The sequence below is a fragment of the Phaethon lepturus genome, unplaced genomic scaffold (genome assembly GCF_000687285.1).
Source record: "Phaethon lepturus isolate BGI_N335 unplaced genomic scaffold, ASM68728v1 scaffold7326, whole genome shotgun sequence".
In the NCBI taxonomy this organism is placed as follows: Eukaryota; Metazoa; Chordata; class Aves; order Phaethontiformes; family Phaethontidae; genus Phaethon; species Phaethon lepturus.
Window position 1 is genome coordinate 8880 of NW_010544271.1, and position 12698 is coordinate 21577.

The 12698-nt window shown below is 36.8% G+C and overlaps 1 protein-coding gene across 1 annotated transcript in view; it reads left to right on the forward strand.

The window, feature by feature from the left end:
* The first annotated feature begins 8001 nt into the window (after positions 1-8001).
* LOC104621992 (ephrin type-A receptor 6-like) overlaps positions 8002-12698 on the forward strand; it is a 170830-nt gene continuing 166133 nt past the window's right edge. Inside the window, exons 1-2 of the mRNA XM_010288632.1 lie at positions 8002-8090; positions 9860-9959. Coding sequence (XP_010286934.1) covers positions 8002-8090; positions 9860-9959 — 189 coding nt within the window. The remainder of the gene's footprint in view (positions 8091-9859; positions 9960-12698) is intronic.

Here is a 12698-nt window from a genome sequence, read left to right on the forward strand (position 1 = left end):
CCGTATCTTAGAGATTTTAATTCTGCTGGAAGGACTTTATTCTGTTTCTGGCAGCTACATCTTGGGTTTCAAGAGCTCATTGATAAAATTCAGCCCATGTTGGATTGTGCCTGTGCTCCCTGTGACCTTACCACTGGGCTACAAGCAACGGTTTAAGCTTCAGTTTCAGTTACTGCGGTACACCACGCTGCCACTAGACCACCGTGTCAGCTTTAGTAAAGGTTTTTATTGTATTAAAAAATTTAAACATGGAGAACTTGAGCTGCCATTTATGGATGAGCCATTTAGAGCTTATTGAATTTAAGTAATAAAGGATTCATAGCTTACTAAACTTCCATTTGCCTTACACTTTACAATGTGACATTTGGACAAGACTGGAAGATGTACTGAACTCCTCAAATCAATTGGGATTAAAAATAACGGAGTGATTCATTGATTCAGAATGTCAGTTTCTCACCACTCAATAAACTTTAATTTTCTTTTCTGTTGTTTTGTCTGCAAATGATCAATATTTAGAATATCAGTGCCACTGTGCTGCTTAAAAGATACATACTTTCTTAAGGGCTTCAAACTTTTTTGTGTAGTTTTTTTTGTCATATTGGTTATTAACCATTTGATTTGGTATATCTATTTATTGCCTAAAATCAGTAGTTAAATACGCATAGTGATTTCTAAAGATACCTGAAGAACTGTTAAGCTCCTTTGGGAGACTGCTGTAGCAAAGAACTAATTAACTAGGGAAGAGGGGCTCAAAACATCAATCCCTTGTTCCCAGCAAGCCAATATCAGAGCACTCTTCATGTTCTAGTGACATTTATGAAATATTGTTGCAAAGGGTTCGTTTAGAATCACTCATTTAGTACTTTCGGTCCATTAGAGTAAATTGTCTTCCACTACAGCTGAAAGCAGAAGTGTTGGCTCAAATGTCACAGCTGATAGCTGTTTATTTTGGCAATGGCTGTACCCTCAGTACGCCACAGAATGGCAATCTTGAACATATGAAGACAACATCAGAATCTTGTATAAAAGGTTAGCGATGGTGCTATTTGTAGAAAGGTCAACAGCTTCTTAAAAGAGAAATGTTAAACTAGAGAATGATTGAGTACAGAAAAGCTGAAAGAATGGATATCTAGTCAAGACAGTCATGTCTGTATATTGCTTTAAACCTCCATAAATTGCATTCTCAAGGATTTCCCGGAGAGGGAAGGAAACTCTGAGGCCAAACACTAATGTTGTTCTGTTACCACAGATATGCTTCTTTCTTGTAAGAAAGGTTTTTCAACTCCTTTGTATATCTATTAAACATATCTCGTGATTCTGTCGTTTTGGATACTATGTGGGTGTTGGATAGCTTTCCAGTTGTCTTCAAAATATGAAATTGGCTTTCTGGCTTGTCACGTTTTGTTATAATTTTGTTTCTCCCAAATGAGCAGAGACATTTGTCTATATTTATTGGCCTTTGGTTTGTTTTTTTTTTTTTAGGTCAAAATATTTTAGCAATTATGTCAATTAAAGTTCAAAAAATCTAGTAGCAGGAGAATAGCAGACTATATCATAAAAGGGGAATGTTAATGTGAGAATGAGGTTAACTTTGAAGAACTTCCTTTTTAAACACCAGCAATAGCCTTCTTTATATGTATTATTTGACTTTAAACTTTGATTTTTAAATACAGTTTTACTGTAAAATAATTAAAATGGAAATAGACTTATAAGACAGCACTTACTTTTAATTACTTCTTAAATGTTTTGATTCTAAATGCAACTATCTTAGTAAAATGAAAACAATCCTGTTGTATTATTGACAGAGTTGGAATTTAATAGAAAGAAACAAAACCCTGTATGACCATGTTGCTTTAGCACTAATTACACTTTAATTACTAGTACTAGTACACTTGTTTCAGATAAAATAATTTTAAAAATAATTGTACAGTTTAATATTCAGCAATTTCATAACTGTAAAGGAATGAAAAAATCCCATTTGAATATTTTACTTATGATTATTTTCTTCCTCTTTATTAGTTATCTAGAGGATAACTAATATCCTCTTTGTCAGGAGAGCTTTGCAGTCTTAGACACCTTAATGTAAGCATTTTAACTGTAGTTCTTTGGTAAATAATGTTAAAAGTTATTTTATATTTAACATTTCTGCGAAAAGTAGTCCTGAATAAAGTGTCACCTAGAGAGTTTATTTTTCCCAAGGAACTGGAAATTGCTTTATTGCTAATAGAAGTCATAGGTAAGCATTAAGGAGGAAAAAGTGTCATCTAAAAGTTCTCTTGGATATACTTTTAGTTACAGTTCACTTGTTCATTTAAGTTTCTCATGCTGAAACTTCAAGAAGAGAAGTGATCTTCTAGCACACCATTTGGGAATACAGTCTTTAACTGGTATCTTATGTTGTCTGATGGCATTGTCCTTGTGTATTTACTGTTCATGCTATGTGTTTACCACAACTCTTAGTATAGTCTTATTTCCCCTCTGCAGTTTGCAAGGCAGTTGCAGAAAGGGAGACTGCAGTAAAAGATAGGATTTTGTTGTTACTGCATGATGCGTTGGGGATCAACAGTTGTCTGTGCAGTGGGAGTACATTCCCCAGTGTATATGGCAAATGGCAAGAATGACACCGAGTGAATTTTAGCATGATTCTCCACTCTTCTTTGGGGTAATTTAGTTGGGTGTAGATACAAGTTGATATGGATGTTATGTGATTGATGACAGAAGAATATTGTTATTCTTGGTTATCACAAAGCATCAGCTATGAATGTGTATTTTTTTAATATTAAACCAAAGAGAGATAAGCATGGTCTTTGGTTAAGTCCCTAAGACAAGATAACAGAAGCATGGGAGACATCGGTATCAGTAAATTAAACGTGCTTGGGGATGTTCACTGGAATAACTTGCAGCTGTTTTGGAGCCTGTTAGCCTGCAGAAGAGGGTCACCCTGTGCAAGCTGCATATTGAAAATGGCCTGTGGAAGGGTTTGATTCTTAACTCTGGAAATTGTGCCTGGCAGTTATCTGGGGGAGTGTTCAGATGTCTGCAAAACATGTCAGGGACCAACTGAGCTGATGAGCTGAGCAAGGGACCAGGGATGAGCTGAGCAAGCCTGCAGGCACCCTCATCTAAATCTGCTGCTTGCTTTGCTGGGTAGAAGAGGTGGGAGTAGATGACCTCCAGATATCCCTTCCAATTTTTTTTTTTTTTTTTTTTGTGGTCATGCAGATCACTGCAGCATGTTAAACCTCATAAGAACGATGGGAGAACTGTTACTCGGTATGCTGCTGAATTGGTGGGCTGGGGGGGCGGGGAATAACTGTATTATATTAAAAAGCACTATTTGGTGCAATATAGAAACCTGCTAGAGTTTCACTGAACTCATGGTTAGTCAGGTTTTGTAAGCAAAGTAGTCACAGTAGGCACATAGCTTCAATAATCTGTAAAACTAGGTAGTGTTATGTACGTTTCATGCTGAACACCCATATATACGTGCAGAGCTGGATCTCAATGCTTTAAACTGTGCAAATTTAAGTAATTAGTAAGACGTTGTGCAAACTTTTTGTTTTGGGGTACTAATTCTGGATTTTGAGTAACCAGATGGTACAACTAGGATCTTAGAATGAGGGAAAGGTATTTCTATAGCTGTGACTACAGTGCTTTGTCAGCTGTTGTTTCCTTCTGCTTGTGTTTACTGCTATTTTAATGGGGCAGAAAAAACCATATAAGGCAGTACTCATTTTTCCTTTTTTTTTATTTCATTGCACTTATAAAGGGCATTTTGAAATACCTTCTGTAATTAATACAGAAAATAAAATTATTAAAGCCAAATTCAGATTTGTATAAAATCCTCTCGTACATAACGCCCACCATGCATGTTTCTTTAGGGGGGTGTCTTTAGCCAAGTATTTGCCCATTCAGTTCTTCAGTGTCAAAGAAGCAGAAGAGTGGGTTTTTTTTTTTTTAAACCATAAGCTTTGGTGTCCTGTTTTATCACAGATATGCTGGCTTTTAAGATGCTACTAGAACAAACCATCGTTTAGTTCTGAGCAGTAACCATATTCCAATCTGAGGGATACACAAGACTCCTTTCCAAAGAGAATACACTTCTAAAAAGCACTATTTTTTCCTAGCAGATCTTTGGATTAAAAGTGTGTCTCATGCATTCATTCCTATCCCAGATTATTTCCAACACTAACTCCTATTATGGTTTTCATGAAACGGTTTTAACACTTGCAGTATTTTTGTTTGATGTTTTTGTTTGTACACAGATAAATAAGTATTGGCTTGTAATAGTAATGAAAAGTCTTGAAGTAAGATTTAACTAACTAAAAGGAAATTATTCTAGACTTATTTCCGAAGGGCCTCCTTTGTACTGTGGATTTGCTTATACTGGGAAATAAGAAATGCAAATGGTAGATTTCTTTCACCATTTTACAATTTGACTGTCATTGCTGAAGATGCATTTTGTTTTTCATTACTCACACAATTTCCATAGTCAGAGGAAGTTGTTCCAGAATCGATAACTCTGTCAGTGGCAGCATCTGAAGATGATCACTGGGAATTATAGAGACATGTGAATCGGTGCCATTGAAACAGCCGTTGAGGAATGCTAGTTGTGGCTTATCTTGTCTTCTAGATTCTGTTCAGGAGCATTCCTTTTAAATAAAGTAGTGCTACAGACACTTGGGCTGTTGTTTATACCTTGCATTGTAATAGAAAACCTACATTAAATGTACTTTGGAAGCGCAATTTGTGTTTTGCCACTGGAAAGTACCATTTGAATAAAGTAGAAATAAATAGGTAGCTGACATCTTAAGGTATATTTCTATTTAAAATGAGCAATATGCATTTCTATTGGAATAAATATATTTACTCCTAATATCAGAGGCTATTTCACTTGCAGAAGTGCTATGGGAGGGAAGAGAGAGGCTCTAATCAACAAGTGAAGTAAAATGTTTATTTTTTTAATAAATACACTTTTGGAGTGTAAGTCGTGGCTGTGAACTGTAGCTCTAGACATGAAAGAAGTAAGCATTAAAAAACCAAAAACCACAAGAACAAAGCAAAAGGGACAGTTTTCTTTAAGGGTTGTAATCTTTGTGATGACTATGTATGAGTACTGAATCTGGAAACTGGGCATGAACTGACCACATTTTTTAAGACAATAACAAAACTAATAGAAGAATAGGCTTTATTGAAGGCAGTGATACATGTGTTTTATGTAATTAAAGACAGAATTGTGGGACAAGTGTCACTTGATGAACACTAGATAACTATCGCTCCATGAAGAAAGTCCTGTTTTCTCCACTGAAGTGGTAGATAAAAATCAATGGGCCTGTCTGGTTTTTATATACTCGGCATGTTACAGCAATCCCAAAGCTCATTTGAATATGGGTTTTCTTTTGTTTTAATTTGCAGCAAAACCTGCACATTACTGAAAAACAGAATTTTGTCTCATATTGTCAAAGAAGCAAGGGCTTAGTTTGCAGTGGAAATTGAAACCTCTTCACTTGAGTAAATTCCCCTGGAGTTTTGAGTTGAGCTGCATGGCCCTTTTGAGAGGTTCACTCAGACTCTTCCAGGCACTTCTCTATAAGTATGAATATTACCCCATGCTAATATCCGAATCTAATACACTGATGTTATTGTGCATCGAATTACAAAAATGCATACAAATACATATTTTGAAAAATGGTATGCCCTCAAAAGTAATGGTTTCTTTAAATCCCATGCTGTACACTTTAATGTTGACTGCTGCCACAGCATTTCCATTATTGTCCCATCAAGTCTGTTCTCATTTTCTAAAAAATACCTCAGTTTCTCCACAGCGGCCAGAATCTACTAATCTTCATCTGCTTCTCTTACCCAGTTCATTTAGCATGTAGATTTGTAGAATTTCATTCTATAACTATGCTAGAATGAGACAAAACTTTGATAATATTATCATTTTTTAATCATAAATTTACAGTATCTTAACATAAATATTTTATTGTCTGTTACATAACTTGCTGAATTAAGTTATTAGTGTCAAGTTATGAATACAGTTGAAACGCCCCATTCTGTAAAAGGTTTTGTTAATCACCAAGACACATTCCAAATTAACTGAATTGTTAGATAATAGGATATTAGCCACCTCTACAAAGCAGCCTTATCCTTGCGGTTGCGAGAAATGCAGAATATTCTTCACCAAGGCTAATAAAATAGGATCAACAGTTTGAATCAGAAATAAATTAACATAAGGAAAAGACTAATCAATCTTTCCTTTCTTCAAAAAATAAAGGGAGAACAGACTTTCACAAATGAAAGGCAAGCTGAGATGGTGTTGGCTTTGAGATTATAGGGTCTCTTTGTTTTGCAGGGAGACATGCATGCTATAACAGGAAACTTGCATAGACAGAGACTGAAGATATGTAGGTGCAGAAGCACATGTATATCTATAGTGATTAAGTGTAAGAACTGAATTCGGAACAATTCCTATCCTCATGTTCTCAGATTTGTTGTTTGTAATATCTATGTTTAAGAAAAATTGAAGTCTATTAGATATTTGGTAGTCTGAAATTCCTAAATATTCTAAGATTTCTTTGAAAAGCTCAACTGAGTATATAATTGCTTGGGTTTTTCTGGCTTTCCTATTATTATTGTATTTGCCATTTTCTATCTGACTCTGTAGATTTATGGCCCAGATCATACATCTCTATACTTGCAGTCTGATGACCTGAAACATTCTGGTTTTAGTAAAGGGAGAACTAAAGCACAAAGAGGTTAAATACATTGCTCAGTTGTTCCAGAGAAATCTGGCAGCACAAGTGGTACTATCTGTATTTCCTGAACAGTAGTTGAGCTCTTCAATCCCAAACAATTCTACCAGCTTTCAACAGATTGTGGTTTTCCTATTGCCTCACCACCTAAATAGAGAATGAGAGGATGTGACACAGAATCTGTCTTAGTACAATGTTTTTGAATTGCTGTTAACTTGAAACCCTCATGTCAGAAGACATCATGCATGCACTCCATCTTCCTTTCCCAGTTTTATAAAGCTTGAACAAATAGATCTTTTTTTAAAGTAATGAAAAGGCTTACACTATAAGAATAGTATGAGACACATTTGTGTGCCTCTTCAATTTCAAATATTTCTTGCAACTGCTAATTATCTTTATAGCGTTGGAGTGAGGAGTATAACATAATTTTGAATGGAAAAAAATAAGTAGGTAAAAATCCAGGTAAATTCTGTGGGTATTGACATTAAAGAAAGTTTCTGTGCATTCGATTTTGAGAGACATACTCCTTGCCGTGGTAAGGCAAGTTGCAGGTGTGCACCGATACCCTCCTGCCCCGCCCCAGGCAAATCCCTAATAAGACTGGTAAATACTGATTGTTAATGAGATTTTTTTTTCCTCAGTGTGTTTAACAAATGAATAAACAAATCTTTTCATTTTGTGAAAATTCTTTAAACTGAAAAACATAACTTTTATTTAAAATATCTTTACTTTTCTGCCAGTCTTCATCAGAATACTGATGCCTCAGTTTAGTTTCGTTATGCAGAATATTAGTTGCAGTTTTCTTACATTGTCGGAATTTAAATTACCAGAGGTCTTCAGGATTAGTCGTGCTAAAGTTAAGTGCCTTCTATTTAGATGGCCTGCCTTAAATTTACATTTTTACAGGCATACTTCTATTACAGAGAGGTTTGAGAATGTTGTATAAGTAATGTTAATTTCTAAAAACAAAATATATGTGTAATCTTGCAGTAAAATCTGTGATTCGGCTTGTGGAGGTAAGGGTTGAATGATACGCAACCACAGGGTCTACAAAATAGTGCTGCAATCCTCTCTGAGCTAACCTTCATCTTAACCTTCACAGGTGGAGCTCAGCGAGTTAAAAACCCAAAACTTTATTACCCATGCCCAGTAGAGTAAAGGTTGTTTTTTTTTCTCTGGCAATATTAATGATTTTCAGCTGACTGCGTTTTAATTAAAAACACCAGGTAGCTGCTTGGCTCAACACATGGGAATGCTGGTGTTTAGCATCTGCGGGCGCTACCTGTGCACGCAGACACGTAGCCTGCGCAGCCGAAGTGACAGTTGTTCCTTTGTGTAAGGAAGCACTTCGCTTTCTTCATGGGGTTTTTTGGGCGGTTATACCAGTTACCGCAGGAAGTCTGTCAAGGAGAGAAACTCCTGAGCTTTTCAGAGCTAAAGGCAGAGAATGAGCAAGTATTTATTGCTTAAACAAGCTCTGTGTTATAATCCATGCCAGTTGAAAATTCTCGTTCAAATATTTGTTCACATAAACTGTGCCTGTGCGTACAAATGCAGGCTAACTATTTTCACCCTCATCAAAAGCGAAACACCACAGAAAATACCACTGATCTTCTAACGTAACTGTTCTTTTGATATTATGTGTACACAGAAGTCAACTTAAAACAATATTCTCGCTATGAAAAGTTCTCTGCAACACATACAACACGTACAGAGCGTTAAGGCTAAGGCTGCGTGGGACAAAACACTTTACAAAAAGGGCAGGCAAAAGCAATGGTTATGCTAGTCTGAAAATATTTGTTACTTTTACATGCCTTATGTGCTTTTCAAGCCACCTCTACCTAGAAACTTGCATATGAGAACATTAGAAGACAAAAATTTGATGGAGTATGGTTTCTTTTGCTCAGAAGAATAAACACAAAATAGAAGAGGCTTTTCTTTGACTTCGAAGTATGCCTAGGAAACAACTCTCTGAATTAGAACTTCCAATTTTTGATTGCGTTTGCTGAAAGATGCTTTCACTGAAACTATAGCACATGGATACACTGACTTTAATGTGGAAAAGATGTTCTTGGGACAGTCCTACAGTACAATTCATCTTTGCTTAGACAGGTAGATAAGGGCAGACTTGGAAAATCATGAGGTTCAACTATGAATTAACTATTTCTGCCACCCAGCCAAATCAAGGCTCTTGTATTCCGTTGTCCCTCATTTTTGTTGTTGTTTAATTTTTTTTCCCCTCTCAAACTTTACTGTAGTTTTGGATTGTAATTTTGGTTTGACAGGGGAGCCCTGGAAAATACTTTTGAAGATACCAGCTCTCAGCCAGTTGTCTGAGGCAGCTGGAGACTTGGAGAGTATTTTGGAGCAGTACCGCTGTCTGTTTACCTGTTCTTAGACTTCTCTATGAATCTACTGTTTGCCGTTATTAGGGGTAGGATGCTGAAACAGCTGGGGCTTTGTACTGTAACTGCTAGCCGTTCTTGCCTTCTCCCCCCTCCCAGTTATTTTGCTGGTTTATTCTTGCTCTGTAGTGTTTAAAACTGCGTTTATTAATTCTGTCCTCCTGTAATACTAACTATCAGGCAGTTTTTGAGGTGTCATATCATGTTGTGTTCCCCCAGCCCCAAGCTTTTGTAATGGAAATCTTAAAGTTAGCAGCTGTTAAATAAACAGGTATCTCATATTCACAATAGCCATTATAGTAATTTAACATTTCTTCCCATTAAACTTCACTGAAGTCAGTAAACACATCCAGGTGACTTGTTTTTTTGGAATAGATGAGGGGTGGGGGGGTGGTTTGTTTTGTTTTTCAAGTTAGTAAAACAAGCTCAATGGATGAAAGGTATAAATGAGAGGTAACCTGCAGGAAGGGAGTGTTGGCATCCTAGATAGAGCATGTTTCCAAAGTTCAGCAAACTGATCTAAGAATGAGCATAACAATATTTTATTATTTTGTGTGTAATTTGATGTCTTTGGCAGCTACATATGCTTCCCTGCAGTTTTTCTGTGCCTCTGAAGAAGTAACAGTGAAGCGGAGGGCTTGGAATAGTTGATATCCGGAAATGAGTATGAGTAAGCAACTGTAATCTCTCTATTGACAGGTGTATTAGAACTTACATGCTTGATACAGCAGGCTTTCATATGGGTTACTCAGTAGGTGATGTCTTCCCTGAAAGTACCTTTGGAGATCCAGAATTAGAGGTAATGTGTAGTCTGCTCTCAGTTCTTCAAATGGTCAAGAGGATATAGGTCCAAATAAAGAAGCTCTGAAAGTCCAGTAGTTATATCAGGACTGTGATAAATGATAATACCTGAAACAAGTCATGCCTAATAAATTAAAAAAAAAAAAAGTCTTCGGTACTATGCAGACTGGAAAAGAAGTGGTTGAAATATATGTAGTTGGAAAGTGAGTATTTGTAAGTAGCTGCTATCATGCTGAAGTCATCTGGCAGAACACAGGTTTCCCTATTTTCTTAAGAAATACCTGAGTGACGCTTTGGAGTGTGTACTCAGAAAATCAGCCCTGGTAATTTTTCAAGTTTTGAATAACTCTACTCTAGCATGCAGAGTGTTACAACACTCTGTTTCCTATGTTCACTGGTTATTTTCTCCTCCAAAATACTTTAGTTTTAACATAGGGTGCTTTAAAATCTAGTGCCATATTTCCCAAACTATTTCTGCTTGCAAAAATTTTTGCATCTGTGACAGAATTTGTAGGGTTTGTGATCATAGTACCATAAACTATTGTGTTCCTGTTGGGATGAGGAATGTACTCATAACAAGGCCTTGTGTTATAACTCATATTTTGAGAGTAAGTAGTGTTAATTTGTGTGTAGTTTTTCACCTTTGTTCTTGTGGACATCAATCTTCCTTCCATTAAAGGTTCCCTTATAAAGTGCTATTAAGATTAAAATACACAACTGTATTTTAATCTTAGTTTGAGGTAATACACTCTATATTTAGAGTAGAAAAAAAATTAAATGGCGTAAGCACACTGATGGAAAAAGGTTAAAAACGGAGGGACTGTCTAGTATTATCTTTTTAGTGCTCCTGTGATTTTTTTCTTAAGATTTTATTGTGGGGAATCCTGTGTTATCAATATTATGAAAGATTACTGGATCACTTTGTTTCTTTTAAGCGTAATAGCCATTTCAAAATAAAATGTTGAAAGTAAGCAAAAACTGACTTTAAAAACTAAAAGAGCAGACTCATGGGACTTAGTTTGGATTAAATATTGCATGCAGTGCTATCAATTTGTGACACTCTGTGGCATAGTTGTTGGTATTCTGGTAGAGCATTCCAACAGAACAGCAATTTTAAAGGCCAAAGATTCTGTGGGAATATGTAAGTCAATAAATTGCTGGAAAAAGCAAGAACGTATACAGTGTACTCATCTCTCTGTTTCCAACAAAACTTTATTTGACAGCAGTATTTAAAATAGTGTAACTTTATGTAAATACATCATTTGGTTCTAAGTAGCTACTTATTTAATCAAGGCAGGTCCTGTCAACAGAACAAGCACACAAAAAGAGTCTCTGCACACCACAGCTTTTAAGATAACTTTATATGTGGACTGCTAAAATCTAAATGATACTTTGTGAACGCAGTAGGAGGAAAAAAAACATGGGCAAAATGCAACAGTTAAGACAAAATAAAAACTTAAGTCCTTGATTTCAAAGATGCCAAATGTGCAGTTTCTAATTACGTCTTTTTTTGCTCACTTGTCTAGGCCTGCATTTATTTAAACTTTCCAGCAGAGCCTCTGAATCACCTGGGCTGACTCAAGAGTTGTTGTACAAGAGACTGTTGTTTTTCTTTTACTATTACATTCACTACATTGACTGTCATCTTGTCATCCTGGCTGTCAGTCTCCCACCTCCCGAAGTCCCACAAAAAGGACAACTGTTTAGTGATAAGTGCTCAGTACCAATGTGCTGCAGTAGTAGTGATTGTAAGAAAGCACCCATCGTATAATAAACCTCCTTTTAAGATAGGGGCAGCAAGGGGCACTAGACCAGTAGGGTCATCCTTGTCCCCTGGGATCCTGAAGGTGGAGGCTGACCATGGGTAGGAGAGTTGGGAGGCCATGTCCCAGAGACCTTCTGAGGTTGGATTTCTTTCAGATCTGAAGGTTGTGGTCAAGGGGCAGCTTATGGTGCTGGTGGTATTTGCACCTGCGCACAGGGTCCGTCATGGAAGGCTTTAGTTGTGCTCGACAACTTCAACACCAGCGGATGGAGCAGGGGATTTGCTCGCAGATGCATCAGCAGGCAAAGCAGCTTGTTATTGGGCCCATTGTGCATGTTACCGATGTCCCTGGTGAGTTTTCTGTGGAAAACTGACAGGGAAGGAAGTGGACTTTCTGATGGGGTGGGGAGCTAGAATGCTGGCCAGAAAGATTACAGAGTCCTGCTGTCTGATTTTTCAGGGAACTATGTCATTTTGATTATGATTTGTCCAGAATCATAAGATCTATATGCATATTTATACTGTATATATCTATACTGTATGTATAAATAGGCATCTTGTATAACATTGAATTAATAAAACATTCTCTATAAAGAAAACAGTGTGTGGTTAGCACTCCAGATGTCCGGTGCTAAAAAGAGATGTTAGCTGCCTAGTTCATATACCCTGATAACAGTATGTGAAAAAGAAAGGGGGACTGAGCTCTTAACAGCTCGCTCTGGGATTTCTTGATACCTTGGCAGCAAGGGTAGTGTGCAAAGTTTATGTCCCAAGCTGCTTCTCCTGCACCACTCTTCCTTCTCTCCTTTCAGTCAGGCTCTTACAGTTTATCATAAATCATATTGCTGACATGACAAAAAGTAACTTTTCTGTGACAGGAGAGCACTCAAAAAGAAGTGGCCTGTATTTGTAAAAGCCATTTGGCTTGTGGAGTGACCCCTGACACAGCAATTGTTTCAGCCCAAAACAGCT